This window comes from Oryctolagus cuniculus, chromosome 9, assembly GCF_051225735.1.
Source record: "Oryctolagus cuniculus isolate XC-2025 breed Fujian yellow rabbit chromosome 9, ASM5122573v1, whole genome shotgun sequence".
Lineage (NCBI taxonomy): Eukaryota > Metazoa > Chordata > Mammalia > Lagomorpha > Leporidae > Oryctolagus > Oryctolagus cuniculus.
Window position 1 is genome coordinate 91,377,093 of NC_142875.1, and position 25,719 is coordinate 91,402,811.

Consider the following 25,719-nt stretch of genomic DNA (forward strand, 5'->3'; position numbering starts at 1 on the left):
CCCCTGCACCTATGTGGGAGGCCGGGAAGAAGCTCCTGGCTCCTGACTTCAGATAGGTGCGGCCATCTGGGGAGTGAACCAGCAGACTGAAGATCTCTCTGTTTGCCTCTGCCTTTCTGTAACTTTGCCTTTCAAATAAATAAATAAATCTTTTTAAAAAATTAGGGAAAATGCGGTGTACACATACAATGGAGTGAACTGAACAGGTGACAACAAGGATGAGCTGAACAGCATTACCCGAGTGAAATAAGACAGATGCAAGGCCGGCGCCGCGGCTCACTAGGCTAATCCTCCGCCTAGCGGCGCCGGCACACCGGGTTCTAGTCCCGGTCGGGGCGCCGGATTCTGTCCCGGTTGCCCCTCTTCCAGGCCAGCTCTCTGCTGTGGCCAGGGAGTGCAGTGGAGGATGGCCCAGGTGCTTGGGCCCTGCACCCCATGGGAGACCAGGAAAAGCACCTGGCTCCTGGCTCCTGCCACCGGATCAGCGCGGTGTGCCGGCCGCAGCGCGCCTCCGCGGCGGCCATTGGAGGGTGAACCAACGGCAAAGGAAGACGTTTCTCTCTGTCTCTCTCTCTCACTGTCCACTCTGCCTGTCAAAAAAAAAAAAAAAAAAAAAAAAGACAGATGCAGAGAGGCTGGTGCTGTGGCATAGTAGGCTAAGCCTTTACCTGCAGTGCTGGCATCCCACATGGGCGCCAGTTCGAATCCTGGCTGCCCCTCTTCCAATCCAGCTCTCTGCTAATGGCCTAGGAAACCAGTGAAAGATGGCTCAAGCTCTTGGGCCCCTGCACTCATGTGGGAGACCCAGAAGAAGCTCCTGGCTCCCAGCTCCATTGCGGCCATTTGAAGAGCGAACCGGCAGATGGAAGACCTTTTCCTCTGTCTCTCCCTCTCTCTGTCTGTAACTCTGCCTCTCAAATAAATAAATAAAATCTTTAAAAATGTAGAGGCAGGAGCACAAACACCACAGGATTCCTTATACAAGACATCTAATGTAGCCACCCTTAGAAGCAAAAAATATAATAGTGGTTTCCTGTGCTGGGGGTAGGGCTTGAGGAATTAGGGAAATTGTAACTCAACAATGCTGGATGAAATTATATATATATAAAATGTCTATGATGCACCACACAGTGTTGTATACTTCACAATTTGTTAAGTAGGTGCATCTCATATTAAATGTTCTTGCAGCAGAAAACAAAGAGACACAGGAGACTTTGGGGGATGATGCATGCGTTCACGACCTTGATCACGGTGATGGGGTCACAGGTGTTTGCATAGGTTCAAGCTCATTCCCTTAGACACACGAGATGTGCACAGGTCTCTGCCAATTATACCTCAAGAGAGGAAGAAAGGGAGTGAGGGAATGAGGGAGTGACTGAGAGAGACGGAGAGAGAGACGGAGGACTGACTGCAGCAGTCCTGAGGGGGAAAGGTGGTCCCAGGAGCAGGAGGAGTGGCACGGGAAGGAGCCCCCTGGCACATGGAGTGGGATGGTGCCGAGCAGGATGTTCTGCCCCTGCACTTCTTTCCTTTCTGTTTGTGGGCCTCATTGAATACTAATTGAATGAGCTATTTTAAAAAAAATAATTTGGGGCCAGTGTTGTGGGTTCCAGTTTGAATCCTGGATGCTCCACTTCTGATCCAGCTCTCTGCTATGGCCTGAGAAAGCAGAAGAAGATGGCCCAAGTCCTTGGGTCCCTGCACTCACGTGGGAGACCCGGAAGAAGCTCCTGGCTCCTGGCTTTGGATGGGCTCAGCTCCAGCTATTGTGGCCATCTGGGGAGTGAACCAGTGGATGGAAGACCTCTCTGTCTCTCTCTGTCTCTCTGTCTCTATCCATCTCTCTGCCTCTCAAATAAATAAATCTTTAAAAGAAAAAAAGATTCATTTATTTATTTGAAAGGCAGAGAGAGAGAGAGAGGAGAATCTTCCATCCAGTGGTTCACTCCCCAATTGGCCAGGCTGGAGCTAGGAGACAGGAGCTTCATCCACATCAACCATGTGGGTGGCAGGGACCCAAGCACTTGGGCCATCCTCTGCTGCTTTTCTCAGGCCATTAGCAGGGAGCTGGATTGAAAGTGGAGCAGCCAGAACATGAGCTGGCACCCACTCGAGATGCTGGCAGTGTTGCAGGTGGCAGCTTAACCTGCTGCACCACAAGCCCTAAGAAAGCTATTTTAAAGGGAGAAGTATAAGGCCCAGCGCTGTGGTGTGGCAGAAAAGGCCGTTGCCTGCAGTGCTGGCATCCATATGGGTGCTGGTTCGAGTCCTGGCTGCTCCATTTATGATCCAGCTCCCTGCTATGGCCCAAGAAAGCAGAAGATGGCCCAAGTCCTTGGGCCCCTGCACTCACGTGGGAGACCCGGAAGAAGCTCCTGGCTCCTGGCTTTGGATTGGCCCAGCTCTGGCCATTGTGGCCATTTGTGGAGTGAACCAGAGGGTGGAAAGACCTCTCTCTCTCTCTCTCTCTCTCTCTCTCTATCTCTATCTCTCTCTGCCTCTCTGTAGTTCAGCCTTTCATATACATAAATAAATCTTGAGAGAGAGTATTATCACAGGAGAATCAGGAATTAGGAATGCTGACTAGATTTGTGAATTTAAAAGGTTAGTCCTGGATTTTTATAGATGAGTACTAAAATTGTGATGGATGGAAGGCTATGTCCAGGATTTGCTTTACACTGTGATGGAGAGAGGCTTCGGAAGAATGCCTTTAGTGACAGCGTGCTCTGTGAGGCCCTCACCTGTGTTTGCTACTTCACCGGGTGTTCCCACGTGCCAGACACCCTGCTGACCGTGCCCCCTTCCAGGGCTGGGGAACCTGTTTTCTGCCAAGATCCCTCTGAACATTTATAGCATCATTCGCAGGCCCTACAAATTTATCAACTTAAAAATGAGCCTGCTCTAAGTTTATTCAGTTCCAAGTCCTGCCTGCAGTTGCCTTGGCAGGGCCAGACCAAATGGTTCCCCCGGCCTGCTACAGCCTGCGGGCGGGACATTCCCCACCCCTGCCGCATGGAGGTTGTGTTCACGTGTGTCCTGGAAGTGACCTGCTTAGACCTGGCCCGCCTGGGTAAACCTGGAGACAGGAGGATTTCCCCCCTCGCTGGGTGCAAAGCTGTGAGTGCTTCTCTCCAGGCCCTGAAGGGTGCAGGTGAGTCCTTGGAGGCCAGCTTTTTACGAGGCGGCTGCTATGGCTTGGGGATGGCTTTTCTGTGACCCCAGAGGGCTCCTGCACCAGAACCTTGGTCCCAGCGTGGCAATGCCGGGAGGTAGTGGGACCTATCAGAGGATGGGTCTAGTGGGAAGTCATTAGGTCACGGGGCCTCCACCCAGGAAGGGAGTGATGCTGATCTCCCTGGGAAGTCTTTCGAGAGCAGATGTTTAGAAGCCAGCCTGGAACCTTCCTTGAATCGCTTGCTGGTTTCCCGTCTTGTTCTGGGATTGCTCTCTTACACACGCACTCCAGCCAGTAGGCCATCGCCATGCTGTGATGTAGCCAGGAGGAGCCAGTGGATGCCAGCATCATGCTCTTGAACTGTGGGCTAAGTCAACCTCCTTCCTGCACGTTCCTTAGCCCCTGCAGGCCTTTGTTACAGCAACGCAAGGTGGGCAAGGACGGTGGTTTAAGCCCTTCCTCATCTCCAAGGCTGGGTGCTGTGCAGGGCATTTTCCTGGAGTCCCAGCCCTCTGCAAGCTGACACACAGGCAGGCTGCTAAACTCCACCTCCACTCATCCAACGTCAGGATGCAAGGGGTCCCTGCTGAAGTCCAAGGCCCCGCCTTCCACAATAACTGGTGTCCTCCCCAGCCAAAGGAACCCAAGAACTCATCACACCCCCGGGATGGGGCAGAAACCCAGGATGCACACAGAAGTCTGGGCAAGGGGCTGAGCTTTATTGAGGCAACCCCATTCCCGTTTCCCTTGTCCACAGTGATTGGCAAATAGGCGGATGTTAAAAAAAGCTTCCCATACCCATACAGCTCTGTCTCCACTCAGAAAGCAGTAAAAATCCATTGTACAACAAACGCGTCCCACCCGAAGAGTATCAAGGCCCTTCACAAAGTCATCAATAGGCAATGCAAAACAGTATTTACAGGGTAGACCCTTGTAAGTCCAACATTTAGATACTTGTGGTATACATCTAAAACTAACATCACCTGTTTTTCCAGGTAAGGAAGGCCAGTCGTTACAAAAATACTTTACAGAAATTCAAAATCAGAACTAAAACATTCAATTCTATAAAAATATCTTTTACTAATAAAAGTAGCGATTTCTAGGTAAATGTTCTGTATCAATAATGGTGACATGTGTGTTCAGAAAGTAGGTCAGCTGGTCCACGTAAAAGGAACTTGGGAAAGTGACTTCGAGGCTCAGTTGTCATCCAGTGTGTGGCTTTCAGAGATGGACCACGCATTCCATAATGCTGCAATGTGCATGGTGCAAGTATTCTACGAAACGTGAACTTGGCTATCTATTTACTGCAAACGTCATTCATAAAGACAAACTGCAGCCTAGAGAGAGGGGATTTGCAAGTTGGCATTGCTGTTAGGACTCCACCACGTTTGACCTTGAAACGCTTAACTTGGAAAACCTGTGATGGCATTTTGACCGCTATCTGAAATCAGCTCGTTCATTTCATTCTGCTTGCTCTCCTTGAGGGCATAGTTGGGGTGATTTCTTTGTGCCTGGGCTCTCTTGGATCTCCTAAAACACACTTTTAGCAGCAGGTAGCACAACTCGGCCACGTTCAGCAGCATGCAAATCACAGAGGCAGAAATCATGAAAATGGTAAACACGGTTTTCTCTGTTGGCCTGGAAATGAAGCAGTCCACAAGATTGGGGCAGGGCTCAATCCCGCACTTCAGCACCCAGGGCAGGTGGTACCCGTTGTAGAGGAAGTAAAAGACGTACATGAAAGAGGCCTCGAAGATGATCCGGAAGAAGATGCTGCTGGTGTACGTCCACCAGAGCGAGCCCTCGATCCGAACCTTCTGCTTCTTGATGTCCTCCAGGTCTTTGAATTCGTTCCTCTTCTCTCCCCGCCGGAACTTGCGGGCGGTTTCGTGCCTGTAGTAGGCCACGTGCATGGCCACCAGCAGCGCCGGCGTGGACACGAAGATCAGCTGCAGGGCCCAGAGCCGGATGTGGGACACGGGGAAGAAGTGGTCGTAGCACACGTTCTTGCAGCCGGGCTGCAGGGTGTTGCAGACGAAGTCTTCCTGTTCGTCTCCCCACACTTCCTGCGCGGCCACCACGAGGATCATGACACGGAAAATGAAAATGACCGTGATCCAGACCTTCCCGATGTTGGTGGAGTGCTTGTTTACACCCCCGATGAAAGCGTGCAAGGTCCCCCAGTCCATCGTGCTGGCTTATTCCTAAACAGGCAGAAAGGAGCAGAAGAATCGGTGAGTGGAAAGTGCCTTTGGTGCACCTGCCAAGCGCTACAGTGACGTTAGAGCCTCGGGCGTCTCTCTGACAGCTGGCTGTGATGTCTGAGAACCACAACCCCCAACCTGCTGGTGGGAGTTTTCCTGAGAAGCAGCAGCCACTCTGAAAACATCCCAGCATTTCTGACCAAAACCACTTTCTTGGAGAGAGGTTTAAGGTCGTCCTCACTGAACTGAATTCAGATGATAAACATGGACTTCCCAAAGTTCATAGAAATGGACTTAAAAGCTATTTATTTTGGTGCAAACAATTTTGAAATGCATGCATGTTTTTATCATAATACCCATTCTCCATAAACTTTTTTTGAGGTTACTTTTCTCTTTGCTGTTTATTGAGATTTGTTATTTCTTTAATTTTTGATTTTTTTTTTTATTTGACAGATAGATTTAGACAGTGAGAGAGAGAGACAGAGAGAAAGGTCTTCCTTCCGTTGGTTCACTCCCCTAATGGCCACTATGGCTGGAACTACGTCGATCTGAAGCCAGGAGCCAGGTGCTTCCTCCTGGTCTCCCATGCAGGTGCAGGGGCCCAAGCACTTGGGCCATCCTCCACTGCACTCCTTGGCCACAGCAGAGAGCTGGACTGGAAGAGGAGCAACCAGGACTAGAACCCAGCACCCATATGGGATGCCGGCGCCACAGGTGGAGGATTAACCAAGTGAGCCACAGCGCCTGCCCCTTTAATTGTTTTTTAACAGGGTCAAGGTTTGTAGATAGAATTCTAAGAACATAAATACTAACTGATAGAATAAAAAAGGGAGAGAACGATCCAACATGGGAAGCGGGATACACAGCAGACTCATAGAATGACAGATGTCCTAAACAGCACTCTGGCCTCAGAATCAGCCCTTAAGGCATTCGGATCTGGCTGAAGAGCCCATGAGAGTATTTTAGGCATGGAAAGCCAAGACATTCTGGCAAAAAAACCAAACCAAACCAAAAACAAAACAAAACAAAACAAAAACCTAAATGAAAGATCTCTGCGAGTGAGATCCCAGTGGAAAGAATGGGGCCATCAAAGAAGGAGGTACCTTTCTCTGAAGGGAGGAGAGAACTTCCACTTTGACTATGACCCTGTCGGAATAAGATCAAAGTCGGTGAACTCAAAAGGCTTCCATAGCCTTGGCAACTCATGACTAGAGCCTAGGGAGATTACTGACGCCATAAACAAGAGTGTCAAATTGTTAAGTCAACAACAGGAGTCACTGTGTACTTACTTCTCATGTGGGGTCTGTCCTTAATGTGTTGTCCAATGTGAAGTAATGCTATAACTAGTACTGAAACAGTATTTTACACTTTGTGTTTCTGTGTGGGTGCAAACTGATGAAATCTTTACTTAATATATACTAAATCGATCTTCTGTATATAAAGATAATTGAAAATGAATCTTGATGTGAATGGAATGGGAGAGGGAGTGGGAGATGGGAGGGGTGCGAGTGGGAGGGAAGTTATGGGGGGGGAAGCCATTGTAATCCATAAACTGTACTTTGGAAATTTATATTTACTAAATAAAAGTTAAAAAAAGTTAGTTTTTATAACACAATCTAATGTATAGTGCATCCTTTCCTTTATTCTTGTCACTGGATATTGTCCAGCTATCTTGTGTAATTCACAATTATTCTTAGCAACCTAATTATTTTGTTAAAATATATATATATTCCAACTTTTATTTAATAAATATAAATTTCCAAAGTAAAAAAAAAAAAAGAATTCTAAGAACATAGTAAGAATCCCTTCCTTCCCCTTTCTCCCTCCCATCCTTTCTTCTCCCTTTTTCATTTTTCATTTTAGTTTTTGAGATAACATATTTTAAATTTACATTACAGTGATAGGGCTTCATACTTCACCAAATAAGAAGTTTAACGAGTAAAAAGAAAGACCTAGTTTAGTGGAAATGCAGACAATGGCTATCAATAATAATTGAATGGAAAAATGACCATTTCACTGGTGCCCCATAAACTCTTTAAAGACCCCTAATATATGAGATGGCTGTTTGCCATTAGAGCAGGAACATAGGTAAACAAATTCATTTCCAAGATCCCTTTTGACCATTATGTAAATACACATTATAACAGTTTGATTTCCCCAGAGGGCTCACAAAACTTCCACAATAGATTTCATTCATTAAATGGCTGTCCAAGAAAAAAAAAAATCATTCATTGAATGAGCTCATTTAGTTTACCCAGCAGACTAAGAAGGGAAAAAAGAAACCAAATACTGCTAATTTACTCTATACAATATATTTATATTTGTTTCTAACTTGAAAGACATCATCTGCTGCGATCATGTGTTCTCAGGAAATTTAATATCCTCTACTACCCAAGGAGTCTCTTCCAGAAGAGAATCACAAGGTTTTGCAAAAAATCACCCTCTTGTTCTCCAGTGTAACCAGGCCCAAGTGTTGGCTTTCGCTCAAACCCAGACGCCGCTCTCTGCTGCCCAGGGCCCCTTTCCCTGAGTCCCCTCCCAGCTCAGGACTGATTTACCATCCCGAAAGCAATGATGTCTGCACGTCTATGAAAAACTTTGCTGCAATTCAAACAGCATCCTTCTTTTCTTAGCATTGCCACAGAAGCCCTAAGAATTGGTCAGCATTCTCCTTCAGCAAACAAGGGGCAGGGCGAGTGGCCGAGCAGGCAAGATGCTGCTCAGGACGCCTGCTTCTTACGTGCGAGTGCCTGGGCTGGAGTCCCAGTTCCACTTCCCATCGCAGAACCCTGCTGATGCACATCCTGCACGGCTCAAGTATTTGTGTCCCTGTCACCCAGGTGGGAGCCCTGGCTTGAGTGTGGTCCAGCCCCAGCTGTGGGCAAGCATTGAGGGGTGAACCAGCAGATCTCTGCCTCTCTGTGCCTTTCAAATATAAATACATACATAAAGAAACAAATAAAAACAAAAAAGAACCCCAAGGACAACAGGATGAACCCTGCACTTTGGAACTCTTCGGAAGGTGGGGGCACCTTATCCTCGGGGGTGGTGTAGGGGGGTGGGGAGGATGTGTTCCAGCAAATTTTCAAGGTTGCTGTGGGAAGATGCAGTCACCAAGGTCCTCTATCCAATGCTCTGAGCGAGACTTCCGTGTCCCTGACTGGGTGGGGGTCACGGGACAGCATTCCCCTCCCAGGCCAAATCCCCGGGTCTCACCCTTGCCCCCAGTCCTGCCCTCTCCGGAGCAGGTGCGCAAATGGAGGCAGCATCCTGCCTTCCGGGAGGACTGGGCTCCCTGCACTGCCCAGCACTCTCCCTGGACTGAGGAGATCAGACAGTGCCCAGAGCAGGAGTGAAGCTGGAAGCTTCCACAGCATGGATGCAAGTGTTTCTTCTCTGCCTCGCCTCCTGCCCGAACATACAGAACCGCATCAGGAGGAAGCGCCTCCCTTCCACCACACTGCACAGCCTCTCCTAACAGTGCCCACCGCTCCCATCAACGCTCACTGAGCGTCTGCTGCATGCAGACGTTGGCCACCGCCTCCTGGGCTCCCCAGATGCACTCCAGTGCCTGGCAGGGGCCTGGAGGGTGTGCATTCCTGTCCTGTGGAGTTGAGGAGGGTGCCACGTCACCACGGCCCACGAGAGCACCAGACATCCCAATGAGACACGCAAGGTGGCACCTGCACTTGTACAGAAGAGTGAGGCCACTAAAGCCAGGAAAAGTGTAAGCAGAACACAGGATTTCACAGAGTCCGCATTCTCTCCCTGCAAACAACCCGTGAGCCCATGTCCCACAACCTAACAGCAGCCAGCGCCCTCAGACGACCCAGGGTTTCCAGGCTCGGAAGGCAGGTGGCTCACGAGAGAAGTGGAAGCTGGAGCTAAGGAGTCCCAAGAGATACTTCTGGCTCAAACTGAAGGATTTAGCATATACTGGTCTGCAAAGAGCTAATGGAAAATGAATGTTGTGAAGAAACTATACATGGATTTCAAAATTGTTTGCATCAAAACAAGCATCTTTTAATTCCATTTCTGTGAATTTCTGAAGTTCCATGTATTTCGGTTCCGCTGCCAGGAAAACAATAAGGATTTCAAAATGTTTATAGCTCTAAAAGTTGCTCAAATAATCTCAGGTATGAAATTTCTTTTTAAATATTTATTTATTTATTTTAAATGCAGAGTTTTAGAGATGGAGAGAGTGAGGGGGAGAGAGAGAGAGAGAGAGGTCTTCCATGCGATGGTTCACTCCCCAATTGGCCGCAATGGCCGGAGCTGTGTTGATCCAAAGCCAGGAGTCAGAGATTCTTTCTGGTCTCCCACACACATGCAGGGGCCCAAGGACTTGGGCCATATTCTATTGCTTTCCTAGGCCACAGCAGAGAGCTGAATCGGAAGTGGAGCAGCCAGGGCTCGAATCAGCGCCCATATAGGATGCCGGCACTGCAAGTGGCGGCGGCTTTACCCACTATGCCACCGTGCCAGCCCCAGTATGAAATATTTTTAAAATAGAGTATTCTAAGGTCATCTGTGTTCTTAAATACCATTTAAAATTGAGCTAAAGGCTCACATAGCTGCACTAATGGGAAAATTCAAATTATGGTTTTAATTTAGTCTTGACTTCAGGGGAGTATATTAACTTTTGGGGGGGGATTTTTTTTTTTTTTTTTTGACAGGCAGAGTCGATAGTGAGAGAGACAGAGAGAAAGGTCTTCCTTTGCCGTTGGTTCACCCTCCAATGGCCGCCGTGGCCGGCGCACCACGCGGATCCGAAGGCGGGAGCCAGGTGCTTCTCCTGGTCTCCCATGGGGTGTAGGGCCCAAGGACTTGGGCCATCCTCCACTGCACTCCCGGGCCACAGCAGAGAGCTAGCCTGGAAGAGGGGCAACTGGGACAGAATCCAGCACCCTGACCGGGACTAGAACCCGGTGTGCCGGCGCCGCAAGGCGGAGGATTAGTCTATTGAGCCACGGCGCTGACCTAAACTTTTAAAATTAAAACAGAAGAGGGGTAGGAGTCCATAGCTGAATGCTGGAAAGAGGGGACAAGGGCTCTCCTGGGACACACCAACAGTTATGAGGGTGTCAGATGAAGGAGGCAGGGACTGTGGTGCCCTGAGGAGCCAAGCTTTTAAAGCCACAAAAAGATGGGTGATGACTCAGCTCATCACACACAGGTAGAGTGGCCAAAACCTGTAAAAACATTGTCATGAAGTTTAAAGGCTACACGAGTGGGGCTGGCGCTGTGGCACAGCAGGTTAAGCCACCACTTGCAGTGCCAACATCCCATAGTCATGGGTTCAAGTTGTGGTTGCTCCATTTCCAAACCAGCCCCCTGCTAATGCACCTGGGAAAGCAGTGGAAGATGGTCCAAGTGCTTGGGTCCCTGCATCCATGTGAGAGACCCAGATGAAGCCCCTGGCCCTGGCTTTGGCTTGGCTCTGCCCTGACTATTGCAGTCATTCGGGGAGTAAACCAACAAACCAAGGACCTCTCTCTCTCTCTGCCTCTCCCTTTCTGCAATTCTGCCTTTCAAATAAATAAATAAATATTTAAAGAAAAAAAAACCCACATGAGCTGAACTCAACAAAAACAGAAAAATTTAAAAAAGAGCAGGAACATGAAAAGGAAGGAAAATAAGACCCTGGAGCCCAAATTAAAAAAAAAAAGGGGGGGGTGAGCATTGTCTTTGGATCCTATGGCATAATTTTAGTTGGCAACCAATAAAAGGCAAAGATTCTTATTCTGGCTCCCTTGCTTTATCAAAACCAGGTTATTTCTAAAAACTACCTCTGGAAGTGAGAGGCAGCTGGGGAGCTAAATCCCAGGATCCCAGCAGGAGCTCTGCTCTCCCCTGCCTGCACCAGAGCCTGGTGGGATTGGAATGTTTTCCCACATACCAGAAGCTTCCTTGTCTTTCGTGAGGCTGCTAAAGTATTGTTTAAATGTACATAAAATTTACATAAATATAACATAAAATAGACCATCTTAACCATTTTCAAGTTACAGTTGCCGTAGTGTCAAGTACACTGACGTTGCTGGGAGACAGAGCTCCTTTGCATCCCCCCTCCCCAGCTCCTGGTAACCATCATTCTGTTTTCTTTTGCTTAAACTGAGGACCTCCTGTAGGTGCAATCAGACACTATTTGTCTTGTTGCCACCTGCTTATTTTACTTAACATGAGGTTCTCAAAGTTCATCCACATTGTAACGTGTGTCAGAACTTCCTCCCCTTTTAAGGCTGAGTGATACATTCCATTTGCCCACATAGACCACATTTTCTTTGTCCATTTATCTGCCAATGGACATTTGGGTTGCTTCTACCATTTGGTTATTGTGAGTAATGTTGCTATGAATGTGAGTGTACAAATATTTGATAGACAAGGATTGCTGGATGATGTGATAATTCTGTTTTTAATTGTTTGAGGACTTCCACACATCAGAATATTACCATTCAAAATGAAAGAGAGGCCCAAAGCCCACAGAAGGGCAGGTATACTGATGTTCAAAATAAAGGACAGTCAGGGCAAGGTTGTGCCACTGCAGCCTAGGCCACCGCCCGCGACATCGGCATCCCTTATGTGGGCACTGGTTTGAGTCCCAGCTCTCTACTTCCGATCCAGCTCCATACTAACGGGAGAGGCAGCAGAAGATAGCCCAGATGCTTGGGCCCCTGCAACCCATGTAGGGGACTTGGATGGAGTTCCTGGCTCCTGGCATTGGCCTAGACTAACCCCAGCTATTGTGGCCATTTGAGGAGTGAACCAATGGATAGATCTTTCCCTTTCTCTCTAACTGCCTTTCAAACAAATAAATTTTTTAAAAATGAGTAGATCAAAGACAATTTATGTGTGTGTGTGTGTGTGTATGTAGAGAGGGAGAGAGAGAGAGAGAGAGAGAGAGAGAGACTGGGGAACTTTCTGTTGAACTCCCTGCAAAGTTCTAACACTGCCTCATTAAACTTGTTCTTAAGAGTCGGGCAGGGGCCAGCACTGTGGCGCAGTGGGTTAATGCCATGGCTTGAAGTGTAGGCATCCTATATGGGTGCCGGTTCAAGACCCGGCTGCTCCACTTCCCATCCAGCTCTCTGCTATGGCATGGGATAGCAGGAGATGGCCAAAGTCCTTGGGCCCCTGCACCTGTGTGGGAGACCTGGAAGAAGCTCCTGGCTCCTGGCTTCGGATTGGTGCAGCTCTGGCCGTTGTGGTCAATTGGTGAGTGAACCATTGGATGGAAGACCTTTCTCTCTCTCTCTCTTTCTCTCTCTCTGCCTCTCCTCTCTCTGTGTAACTCTGACTTTCAAATAAATAAATCTTAAAAAAAAAAGAGTTGGGCAAAAGCTACCATGAATGGCAATGGCACAGAGTGTTTTAGTCTTCAAATAGCATTTACAGACACCTCTTGCATAGTCAGTAAGCTGCCTGCAGGTGCCTACCTGTGGGATCAGTCCTATTTGTTTACAAATGATGTTCTTTAATTCACCAACCACCATTTCCCATGGCAGCTTGGTCAGTAAAATGCCTAATCCGCAAGCTTTTGACTTATACATGAAAGATTTACATCTTTCCACATGCGTAGAGTTCACAGAATTTAAACTCCCCCGCAGGTAAAAGGGTTGTTTCCTTTCTATGCCATCATGATGGGCCCATCTGCAGTCACCTGTTACCCGCCCTGGCTGGCCCTGAATGAGTTCTGAGTGGCTAAGTCACAGCAGAGGTCATGTGGCCTCAGATTCCCCACAGGAATACCACTGGTCCCACCTTGGAGTTCTGCCATGGTGGGCTCTTCCCTCTTAAAAGACAGGGACAATTATGATAGCTGGAGCTTGGTTTATTTTGACTTTTTCTGGGTCCCCAAGTTACTCAGTCTGAAGAGTGTTCTTTCAGAGTAACAAAACTGAACAGGAACTCATCTATCCCAAAACACTTACTGACTTTGCTACTAATAAAATTCACCATTTATCTGTGACTTTCTAGGAAGATGAATTGTTAGGAAATAAAACAGCCGGGTCCCTACGAAAAATCAGATTAAACCAAATATGAGAGTGCTTAGAAAATTTCATGGCAACATAGAATTAAAAGATAAGTTTTTGGGGCAAGAAAATTTAAATCCATGCATGTTTTTTCATAATGAACATTTCCTGTGAACTTTCTCTGACAACTCCCATATGCATGGACTTCAAAGCTTTTCTGCACTAAAGTAGACTATTTTTCAACTCCATTTTCCACAAACATTGTTTAGCACCCTCAGCTGAGTTTAGGTGCTGCTCTCTCCAGACAGCTAATCGGGCTAGAAACAAACCCTGTTTCAAAGTGGCTTTCCTGCAAGAGTGACGACGGTCCTGCTGTCTCCAACAGCAGAAACCAGGGAGAGGCTGGGCTGGTGCTCCCACCCTCCACAACCCACCCCGGGGGGCGACACCATGGGCCAGCGGCAGGTGGGAGCTGGAGATTCTTTCAACTGGTCCCCATCGCTCCTGAGGGTCATCATGGAAGCCCTGGGTATCTGTCCCATTTGCATTCCAGGGGGGCCAAGAGATCATCAGAGATGGCGGGGGTGGTGGGCAGCCATGGGGACACATTGTCCCAGTGACTGGCAAGGCTGCCTCCGAGAGACTTTCCGCACCCAGGGAGGTGCGGGAGGATGCAGGGGACTGACACCGAAGAGTCCCCAGGTTTAAAGACGGACACTTGGCCCCAAGTCCCTCCTCCTGCCCTCACGGCCACCATGAGGACAGAGGGGCCCAGAGGAAGGAGCAGAGGGCGTGGAGGACGAGACAGCCCCAGCTCTCGTCAAAACAATAACCCCGGGGAGGGAGCTTTAGTAATAAGCACTTTGGTTAGAGAAGATCTGAAGGCTAAATACTGTTTAGGAAGTGGTCGCTAATTTCAAATTGCTTTCCAAAATAACCACATCCACCCAGCCCTTTTGCAACTGTAGGAAACGAAATGCCTCTTTCCTTTCCTGCTTCCCCAGGGCTGGGGCCGGTGGGAGGAGCTTTTACTATAAAAAGTCAACTATTAACTCGTCCTTTGTAAACCACACAGGTGCACTTTAACAGGCGCCTTTCTGGCTTTCCTTTAAGGAAAGAATAGATATATTCTGTTCAGGTAGGCTTCACCTTATAAGAATGTGGCTACATTTAAACTTGGAAGAATAAGCTGTATTTGGTTTGGGGCCTTTACCTTTATGATTACAATGAGTAATTCCACGCCACTTTTTTTTTTTTTTTTTTTTTTTTTTTTTTTTTTTTTTTTTTTTGCAGGCAGAGTGGACAGTGAGAGAGAGACAGAGGGAAAGGTCTTCCTTTGCTGTTGGTTCACCCTCCAATGGCCGCCACGGCCGGTGTGCTGCGGCCGCGCACCGCGCTGATCCGATGGCAGGAGCCAGGTACTTATCCTGGTCTCCCATGGGGTGCAGGGCCCAAGCACTTGGGCCATCCTCCACTGCACTTCCAGGCCACAGCAGAGAGCTGGCCTGGAAGAGGGGCAACCGGGACAGAATCCGGCGCCCCAACCGGGACTAGAACCTGGTGTGCCGGCGCCACAAGGCGGAGGATTAGCCTAGTGAGCCGCGGCGCCGGCCCACGCCATTTTCTAAAGCTCTTGTCCTAAAGATCGAGCCCTAAAAATAAGCAAACCATTGACCTTACTTCTGAGGAAATCCAGTGCTGTGAAGATAGATTCTGTTTTTCTTCCCTTTTTCAATTCAAATAATTGCAGCTTATCAGCCTTTGAAAGCAGCAATGTAACTTCTTGATCAATTCAAAACTTCTTATATAAGAATCAATCACGTTTGTTTCCCAACGTTGTTTTATAATGATGGAACCAAAACTAGAGACCTAGAAGTGCGTTTTATCCCACAGCATACACCAAAGCGTGGAAAGCACATTTGCTACTTGATGGTTCTATTCCCCTTGGACCCACGCATCAGCTACTTGACAGATGGGACAAGAGACACGTTCCTCAACACGTCCACGTGAGCGTGGGCTAGCTGAGTCTGCAGGGAGACAGAGGAAAACACAAGCAAAACGAGCAAACCTGAGCCTTATTTCCAAGGGCGGGCAGGACGTCAGGCAGGAAGAATGAGAGCCAGGCCCCTGCGCAAGGCCTCAGGGCTTCGCTCTTGGCCAGCACACGCCTGGAGGCCAGCAGCGCCCGGTGATGAGATGAACCCAGGTCACAGATCTTTGCAGTGAGGACGTCACCTGGGGGTGGGGAGGGGGGGAAAGGAGTGACTGTCATATTCCTTTAACTCCTCCCGCACCTATCAGTTGAATGAACTTTGTGGTTTTTCTTCCTCCCTAGAAGTGTGATGGGGTAAGTGTGGATACTGCCAGTCTCCTGCTGCATCATACATAACACACACACACACACACACACACACACAATCAAAAGTATTCTTCCGTAGAAATTCTTTTCTCTATGGCAATAGAGAAATGGCAACTAATAATGACAGTAGTACCCCACCCCAAACCTCAAGCCCACTCCTGAGTATTAAGGAAGTGCAGTGTTGAGAATTTGAGAGATTGGGCAAATCCTTACTCTCAACACAGCAGTTTAAAAAAAAATTCTTTCATTCATCAAGAAGAATCTATACCTTTTGTTTCTAGAAATCTCAGCTCGCCCAAGGGACACCCTGACAGCTGACTTATACTTCTCATGATGTGTAACTCCAGGAACTGTCCTTTCAAAATACAGACTAGTAACAGTGAATTTAGGATTCGTTCACTTCTTCAAAAGTAACTTGGAAAAAAGATTTTTTTTCTGTCTATGGAGTCTACCTATAAAAATGGACAAATCACAGAATGACAGGTTTCTGATTCCACTTAGGAATTCAAAGAGTTATAAAGTAATTTCTATTAAGCTCAGCTTCCCTTCTCTGGGTCTCCTTACCAGTGTCTCTTCTTCCAAGCAAGGCTGTGTCCTTCCCAGACACTGAAGCACAGCTAGATTGAGATTACCCCTGGAAATAAATAAATAAAGTGAGAGGAGTTCTGGGGGGCTCGGTCCCACTCTTACGGCTCACGCCACTCACACAGCAATCCTCTAAACCACCAGTGACATAGCCACTGTAGGGCAGTACCCTCCTGGACCAAGGAACCTGAGTGGAAAATGATGTCCCCTCAATTGTATCCTCTCTAACATTTTAGCTAATGCCCACAGACGACTCCTAGCTCCTGGACTGGACCGACGATGGCACAGGGAGGACCTGCAAGTTGGAGTTTTCCTTTCGCCCTCCTGAACTTGTTGAGCCAGACCTTTTGTATTTCTTTTCCTGCTTAACTGGCTTAGAATTCAGTGGGGGGAAAAAAAGTAAGAAAAAATAATGAAGTCACCATGACCTGTATCAGAATTTGTCTTAAACAACTGACAGAACAGGTGGCCTGACCATGTCTTCCGATTCCAGTCACCATGGTGATGGGAGAGCGAGCCCTGCAGCCCCCCAGTTTCGCTGCTGCCTGGAGGCCGGGTGTTCTCTCTGCCACGCCGGCCTCCAGCCAACACCCCCCAGCACTCAGCGGATCCCAAGGGCAGACAAAGCTCTCCCCAGGAGCAGTCTGGGGCAGCGGCTTGCAGTTCTTAGCACAGGACATTTCCTTCCAGAACACTAGCTAGCCTCGGCTAGAACTGGGGCAGGACAGAGGGCTGGGGCATGAAGTCTATTTGAGGGACAAGAACAAGGGCGCACGGTCAAGCCGATCTGGGGCTAGACCGAAAGTGAGCGTCCACCTAGGGGCCACTGAGGGGGCTGGGCCAGGGATCCCCAGCAAGCCTGCAGGGCCCGGGCCCCCGCCCCCAGGCGTCCACGGCTGCGTGCAGGCCACACTCACCGAAACAATGACAGTGGCACCTGCGACTTTTTGCCTCCATCAGACAGGAAGTCTCTTTTGGTGTCCGCGCTTTAAAACTCAGATGTGTCACTAATTACTTGTAATTACTGCTGTCCCCACTATTGTCACCTGCGTTTCACAAGTTCCTGGGACGCCCATCATCGGACACCGTGCAGCCCACACGGGAACATTATTAACCCACCGGCCCCAGGTCGCCTAGTTTGAGCTGGCTTTCCTCTCCGCACAGGGGCGAGGCAGTTCCAAAGCAAAGCAGAGGAAGTGGGGGAAAGGGGCCACTTATTCACCGCTGGGAGACGTTTATAAAACCTGTCGTGCAAGCCGGAGGGGCGCAGGTTGCGCGGGAAGACGAACCAGTCCATCCTCGTTCCTCCCCGGGCGCGTGGGAGTGGGCAGCGCGGCGACCCCCGCGCGCGCGCTCGGGTCCCAGGGGGCCCGGCTAGAACCGGAGGATGCGGATGGGAGACAGATAAGGCCCCTCCAGGCAGCCCCAGGGCCCGCACACGCGTCCTGCCGGCGACTCTGTCCTGCAGCCGCAAGGGCGACAGGCCCGCGGGAGCGGACAGCCCGCCGACCTCGCCTGCTCCGGCCGCCGCCGCAGCCCCGCCAGCCCGCGCCGTGGCCCAATCCCCGCCGCAGCGCCCCGCGCCCTCTCACCTGCTCTCGGGGTCTGCGCGGGGCGGCGCCCTCCGCTCCGCCAGGCGGGCAGGTCGGGCTCGGGCGCCGCCGGCTCCCGGGCGCAGGATGCAGTTGGAGTCGGAGTCGGGCTCCGCGCCGGGCTCGGGTGAAGGCCCCGGCTCCCATCTGCGGCGCCTTTTAACCGCGCCTACCCCGCCTCTGCCCTGACGCTGCTCGGGCGGGCTGGAGCGGCGAGCGCTGTCACCGAGCGCCCGCCCCGGGGCGAAGGGTGTGTCCCTCCTTCTAGCAGGGGCGCTGGACTGGGGGCCGCCCCGCCCTCGGGGGACTCGGGTCTCTGCAGCGCAGGGCCGCTGCTCCGGAGCGCTGGAACCTCCTTGGGAGTGCGCAGGACGCGAGGATTGTGGGGTGCGCGGGGTTCAAGGTCCGCGAAGGGTATAGAGGGCGCAGAACCCTCATTCGAGGACTTGGTGGGGTCTCGGGTAGCTAGGGGGCCTTCTCTCGGGGGCATGGGGTCCTCCTTAGGGGTGTGGAGGGCTCGGGGACAGCTGGGGGCGAGAGGCGAGACTGCGGGCCGAACCTGCGCGCGGATTCGGGGCGCCCATCCAGGTCCCGAGGGAGCGGGCCTCGGCCGGTGCGTCCCCTGCGCAGGGCGAGGCTACCCACGGTGCCGGTTGGGAGCAGTGTAGGGGGCGGGCCGCGTCTTCTCGAGGCCACCTCCTCCTCTTCCTCCTCTCTGGACATTTCCGTCCTCTATTCGCCGCCGGGGACCAGTGCACGACCTGCCCTGGACAGCGGCCTGGAAGTTCCTTCTTAATTAATTAATAACCATTTGCTGGAGTTACCGCGTTTTTTTTTTTTTTTTAAATTAAGTTACCATTGTTTCGAGGATGCCTCCAGCAAAGCGGAGCAGGCCCTCCTCAGGTGTCGCAGGGGGTGTCTCTCTCCTCCCCCTCCCCCTCCGCCCCGCTGTTCCACAGGGCCCAGGACCAGCTCAGGCGGTGGAGCAGGGGTTGGTGGGGTGGCAGCCTTGGAAGGTATGTTGGGACCCGGCTTTACAGGTTCCAACCTGCGCTTCATCAAGAGATGCGTGACTCGCTTATTTGGCAACATTGATTGGTAATTAAATGTCCTCACCTAAGCCATCCCGCGCTTGTTGGGTCACTGAAGCAGGGTGAAAGGTAGCTCTTAAGAAAAGGTTCTGGGGCTGGCGCAGTGGCTCACTAGGTTAATCCTCCGCCTGTGGCGCCGGCATCCCATATGGGCGCCGGGTTCTAGTCCCGGTTGCTCCTCTTCCAGTGCAGCTCTCTGCTGTGGCCTGGGAAGGCAGTGGAGGATGGATGGACCAAGTGCTTGGGCTCCTGCACCCGCATGAGAGACCAGGAAGAAGCATCTGGCTTCTGGCTTCGGATCGGCGCAGCGCCGGCTGTAGCGGCCATTAGGGGAGTGAACCCACGGAAGGAAGACCTTTCTCTCTCTCTCTCACTGTCTATAACTCCACCTGTCAAATAAATTACAAAAAAAAAAAAAAAGGAAAAGAAAGTAAAAGCTTCTTTCCGGGGCGCTGTGGCGCAGCGGGTTAAAGCCCCGCACGGATTGGAGTCCTAGCTGCTCCACTTCCCATCCAGCTCCCTAATGCATCCTTGAAAGCAGTGAAGGATGCCCAAGTCCCTGGGCCCCTGCACCCACATAGGAGACCTGGAAGAAGCTCCTGGTTCCTGCTTTCGGATCAGCTCAGCACCCTGATTGTGCGGTTTGGGGAGTGAACAAGTGGATAGAAGACCTCTCTTTCTCTTTCTACCTCTCTGTAACTCTGTCTTTCAAATAAAATAAATAAATAAAATATGTTTCTTCAAGGTCGTGGGAGTTGAGCCAAGACTTAAAAAAAAAAGAACCCACCTTTAGAAATATTTACAGAACAAGATCTACAGAGAAATAGTCCCTGAGTCAAATGAGTTTTAGAACATTTTAGGGGCAGCCCCTGGAATGGCCTGGGTTTGGAGAGACACAGAACCTCCAGGCGGCTGGCCTGCAACCCTCACTTGCCTTTCACACTGGAACTTCTCATTCCAGGTGTCCATTCCTGCCGGCTGCTCTGTTTGCCTAACAAAATAGCACAATGTATCTAAGCAGACTGTAAACTTCTTTGGTCGGGGGGGGGGGGGGGGGGGGGGGAAGCAGTTCTAAACAGTGAGAGCTTTTCTTGGTTTGCATGGGTTTGCACCTAGCAGGTCCTGGCCCCAGGGCCTGTCTGTGTATTTCCTGGCAAAGCTGAGTCAGCATAGCAGATATCCCAGGGAATTGGGTTTTGCTTTTCCTAAAGCAGGCAGCGTCCTGCCTCCTGCAGCCCGTTCCATGCAGCCCTGTGCCAGAGCCTTTCTGTTTGCATCTGTTGGTTCAGGACCCGCTCTGGAGAGATTTGCCAAACCCCAGTCGTCCCTGAACATGGGTTGCCTTTGCTCAGGTGTCTGAAAAGGGAACCATCACAACATGGTGGAAAAACATCTCCTTTCCTGCAAGGGTTGTTGACTTAGCCCCAGGCACTGGCATTTAATACTCTCCCCTGTTCCTTAACATTTAAGCCCCTTCATCCATCAACTTTCCCTTCTCGTCATCCCATCATCTTGTTGCAGCAGAAATGGAATGCGGGCTCTCTGGGATGAACATCTCTGAGATGTTCGTTTGGAAACTGGGGTCCATTCGTTAAAAACACACTTTATGCTTGACGATATCCAATCTCGAAGGCACACGAGGCATCAAGAATGGTCGTGGGGAGCCTTGACTTTGGTGCCAGGCACTGGTAGATGCTCAGGAGATGACGACAGCCCTCCCTGCACACGTGGAGGTGTCCCTGCATTCTGAAAACAAGAGGCTTGTGGTCCCTGGCGTGAAATTCGTCTGCTCCGTGGCTTCTCTCTGCACCGAAGCAGTGATTTCGAAGGTCACGAAGTTAATCAGAGCCAAGTGTGTGGCGTGTGGACCCCGCCTTGGCTCTAACAGGAGGTGTGAAGGGATGGTGGGTGAGAGGCCCTCTTGAAAATCTGGCCTCTTGCAGAACACACTCCGCTCCTGCCTCTGCCTGGCCGTGGCCACTGGTGCACGACTAGTGCTAGGGCTGCCCAGGACTCCCAGGGGGTTTTATGCGGGCTTTCCTGGCCTAACCTGGAAGCACAGCGTGGGGACCCTGCCTTCTGACACAATCCTAGGAGGGAGGAGAGTGTGCGGACTCCTTTGAAATAAAACTCATGTTTGTCTATCCATTCAGCAAAAAAAGCCTATATTGTATTTTTAGACTGTCCCTCCATTGGGGCTTGGCTGGTTTTCCCCATGTGAGGGTTATGTGTTTGGGGAGGAAGACATCACCTCTGCTGTACTGTCATCACCGTGACTTGTCTCTGCTGTGTTGACCTTGACCCCGGGCTCAGGGAGTTTGCTGGGAAGGAAGTCACACTTACTGGCTGGGGACTGGTGTCCCACCTCCCAGGGCAGACTCGTCACCTAGTCGTCTGCCATTCTCTGCCCTTGAGATGTGTCCCTTCTCCCAGCTTGTTCATTTCTCCAGTCATTTACTTATGTCAGTGTGGACTTATGGACGTTTGGTTTATATTTTGGGTTATGATCCAATACTGCTTTCTTTTTTAAAAAGATTTTTATTTATTTATTTGAGAGGTAGAGTTATAGAGAGAGAGAGGGAGGGAGAAATAGAGAAAGGTCTTTCATCTGCTGGTCCACTCCTCAAATGGCCACAATGGCTGGAGCTGAGCCAACCTGAAACCAGGAGCCAGGAGCTTCTTCTGGGTCTCCCATGTAGGTGCAGGGGTCCAAGGACTTGGGCCATCTTGCACTACTTTACCAGGCCATAAGCAGAGAGATGGATCAGAAGAGGAGCAGCCAGGACATAAACAGGCACCATATGGGATGCACCGCGGGCGGAGGCTTAGCCTACTATGCCACAGTGTCAGCCCCAATGCTACCTTCTTAATTTTATTCAAAATTTTCAGCTTTGGCCATGGGAGCTCTCTTTCTTTCTTTTTTAAGAGTTACACACAGAGAGAAGGAAAGGCAGAGAGAGAGAGAGAGAGAGAGAGAGAGAGAGAGAGAGAGAGAGAGGTCTTCCATCTGCTGATTCACTCTCCAGATGACCACAACAGCCGGAGCTGCGCCGATCCGAAGTCAGGAGCCAGGAGCTTCTTCCAGGTCTCCCATGAAGGTGCAGGGGCCCAAGGACTTGGGCCATTTGTACTGCTTTCCCAGGCCATAGCAGAGAGCTGGATGGGAAGTAGAGGAACCAGGACTCAAACTGGCACCCATATGGGATGCCAGCACTACAGGCAGCAGCTTAAACTGCTATGCCACAATGCCAGGCCCCATGGGAGCTCTTTCACTTGGCACCTGCTTCTTTTTGGATATCCAGCACCATATGTGTGCTCTGTGTGTACTCTGTGCGTGTGCTGTGTGTGCGTATATATACTGTGTGTGTGTGTGTGTAACATTTTCTGGTACAAGATGCTCCAGGTTCATCTTGCATGAGGGCACTTCAGAATGTTCAAGGAAAAAATGGAATTAAAAGCTAAGCTTATTTTGGTGGGAAAAATTTTGATCCATGTATAGCTTTCTCTTAATACCCATTTTTATGAACTTTCTGAAGACCTCAGATATGCATGAGTTTCAATTTTTGGCACCAAAAATGTATCTTTTAATTCCTTTCTTAGAAAATGTTTATTTTTTATTTATTTGCATCTACTTGAAAGAATGAGAGAGAGAGAGAGAGAGAGAGAGAGAGAGAGAGAGAGAATCTTCCATCAGCTGGTTCACTCCCAGATGCTTGCAACAGCCAAGGCTGGGTCAGGCTGAAGCCAGGAATTCAGAACTCCATCTAGGACTCCCATGTGGGTGGCAGGGTCCCAGGCACTGAGCCATCATCAGCTACCTCTCAGGATGCATTATCAGGACTCAACCAGCACTCTGGTATGGGGTGGAGGCATCCCACGCATGCCAAGCAGTGGCTTAATCCACCATATCACAATGTTGACTTTTTTTTTTAATTTGAAAGTCAGGATTAGAGAGAGACATGGATGGACACAGAGTCTTCCACCCTCTGGTTCACTCCCCAGATGGCCGCAATGGCTGGGGCTGGGGCTGGGACAGACTGAAGTCAGGAGCCAGAAGCTTCTTCCAGGTCTCCCATGTGGGTGACAGGAGCCTAAGCACCTGGGCCATCCTCCACTGCTTTTCCTAGGCTGTTAGCAGGGAGCTGGATTGGAAGTGGAGCAGCCAAGACTCCCATATGGGATGCCAGTATTGCAGGTGACAGCTTTACCTGCTATTCCACAGCTCCAGCCCCTGTCTTTGATTTCTTGCTTCCTAAATGTCACAGATAGCACAGCTCAGATTCCAGCACACCCATGCCCCTGGCAATGCACATCTTGTTGGGTTGTTACTTTCTTTTCCCCTACTAATACGTGTATGACTGTTTTGTCCTTTATTTGCTTTATATGTTCATTTCTTTTTCAGGGACCCAAGTACTTGGGCCATTTCCCACTGCCTTCCCAGGCACATTGACAGGAAGCGTGATTAGAAGCAGAGCAACAAGAACTTGAATTAGCAGTCCATTATGGGATGCTGGTGTTGCAACCAGTGGTTTAACTTGTTGAGCCACCACACCAGCCCCTGGATGATAGTTTCGTGACCTTACATCCACATCTTGGGCTGACTTGCTATAATGCTTTAGTTCGGGCCACTGAAGAGTGTGCCATACTATGAGATCATACAGAATCTTGTTTCACCAGGTAAGGCATACAAGGCACAAACAAAGCCAAATTCTGTTCTGCAGGGGATCAAAAGGAGGAAAGCACAGTGAGGGGGGAAGACGTGGGAAAAGCAGAGACAGAGTGGTTGGGAGAGTGTGGACCAATCTGTGTGTGCTGGGATGAGCCCTGCACCAGCCTGTGCATGATGAGATAAGCATAGGCTGATCTGGCCAGAGTGGAGGGCTTGTCCCAGAGCCTGGAGGGATGTGGACAGGCAGGGTCAGGCAAGAGGAGTATTAGTCAGGGAGGGGAAGTGAGATTAGCTAGGAATTGAGGGTGAGGATGAGGAAGAGGACACCACGACTGGGAACTAGATCAGGCAATTCTTATGATGTCCAAGGTCTTTACGAGCAAATGTAATATGCTACCTGCTGAAGATTGAGTGTGTGTCTCTTCTGAAACTCCTGTTGAAACTTAATTGCCATCATAATAGTCCAAAGAGGTGGGGTCCTTAGCAGGTGACCAGGCTCTGCGCATCCTGCTCCCATGGATGGGACTGAAGCCCTCAGCAGTGGGTGAGCGCAGCCCCTCTTGCTCTCTTTGCCCTTCTGCCTTCTGCCAGGTGGAGATGCAGCTTGCAAGTTACCACCTGGAAATCTCAATGGCCAGGCCCGCTGGCACCTTAACCCTGAGGTTCTCAGCCTCCAGGCCGTCAGTCAGCACGTTTCTCTTCATGGTTAACAACAGTCTTGGGCTGGTACCGCAGCACAGAATGGACCGAGACACTCTCCAGCAGCCATGGCAATTTGGGGTGGCATCCTTGGAGTTTATTGTTTCCATGAGGTTAACACTTCTTTCCTCTTTCGGATGCAGATGCAGATGCAGTATCAGATGTGGCTCCCATGCCACATTTCTTTACAGGAGACAGTCGCAAACTGTCAACAGAATGGGCAGTGAGTATCTTTCGGGGGAAGGGGCAAATGGCCCCCAGTAAGGGCTGTTTGCTGAGCAGAGATTCCCACAGACAGTGCATGAGAAACACCCAGGACACAGTCACCACTGGGCAGGGAAAGAACTGACAGAGGTATGGTTCTGAGCCTGAGTGAGCCAGAGAATCACATTTGATAGTCACCAACAGAAAAAGATGCTGGCCGAGGAAGTTGGTGCCATGGCGTGGTGGCCAGATGTCCCCACGAAAGAGCTGGAGCATGGAGGGGAAGGCTCTGGGAATCAGTCCTGCTTTTGCTTCCCAAGTGGGTCAGACATCCTCTCTTCCTTTCACGGGCTTGCCTGTCCACATGCCTTCCCCGTCCTCCGTCTCTCTCACTCTGCCTCTACCTCCCTGTGTTGTCATTGTGTGCACCCTCCCTCTACCTCCCTTGCAGTTGTCTCCTCAACTGTTCACACATTTCAGGGCAGAACCTCTGCTTGCTCATCTTACCTGTCTTTGTATCACTGCCCCTGCCCCACCAGGGTTCCCTCCACTAGGAACCCTCCGGTCACCTGCCGCTTCCAGGTAACTGAGGGAGTCAGTCAACCAAATTCAAGTGGAATTCAGTCCACATACAGTGGCTGGTTGGGAAGGATAGGTTCTCAAAAAGGGACTTGGGTGAGAAAAAAGGTGGGAGCCTAACACTGAACCTGGAAAGAAGGCGACCCCTCATGGGAGCAGGAAGAGGGGGCAAGTGTGGCAGTGCCCTGGCTGAGTGGGGACAACCTAGGAAAACTGCGTCATGAGGCAGTGCCCTCCAGAGGAGCAGAACTGGTAGGATATGTGTGTTTGTACATGTGTGTCTGTGTACATGTGTGTGTACATATCTGTGCATGTGCACATGTGTGTGTGCTCATGTATTTGTGCCCACAGGGAGATTTATTTTAAGCAATCAGCTCACACAGTGTGGGCCTGCAGGGCAGGCTGGCGACCCAGGCCAGAGGTGATTATTCAGTCTGGAGCCTGAGGGGCCTTCAGGAGACAGACTTCCCTCTTCCTCTGGGGAGCTCTGTCTCTGCTCAGTCTCTTTCCGGAGACTGTGCGGTGCCCACCCTCACCGTGGAGGGCCATCTGCTTCACTTGAGCCTGCTGACTCCACTGTCCATCACAGCTA

General features: G+C 50.3%; 1 protein-coding gene across 1 annotated transcript; it reads right to left on the reverse strand.

Annotated features, from left to right (window-relative positions):
• Positions 1–3,873: 3,873 nt before the first annotated feature.
• On the reverse strand, positions 3,874–18,067 carry GJB6 (gap junction protein beta 6). Its single transcript, XM_008259937.5, has 4 exons — positions 17,886–18,067; positions 16,273–16,342; positions 15,418–15,584; positions 3,874–5,379 (listed from the first exon to the last, which is right to left on the reverse strand). Exon 4 carries the CDS (start codon positions 5,362–5,364, stop codon positions 4,579–4,581), a length of 786 nt encoding a protein of 261 aa, XP_008258159.1. The 5' UTR covers positions 5,365–5,379; positions 15,418–15,584; positions 16,273–16,342; positions 17,886–18,067; the 3' UTR covers positions 3,874–4,578.
• Between the last annotated feature and the right edge of the window lie 7,652 nt (positions 18,068–25,719).

Coding starts and splice junctions, on each gene's coding strand:
- GJB6 (XM_008259937.5), bottom strand. CDS start 5,364: ATGGACTGGGGGACCTTGCACGCTTTCATCGGGGGTGTAAACAAGCAC.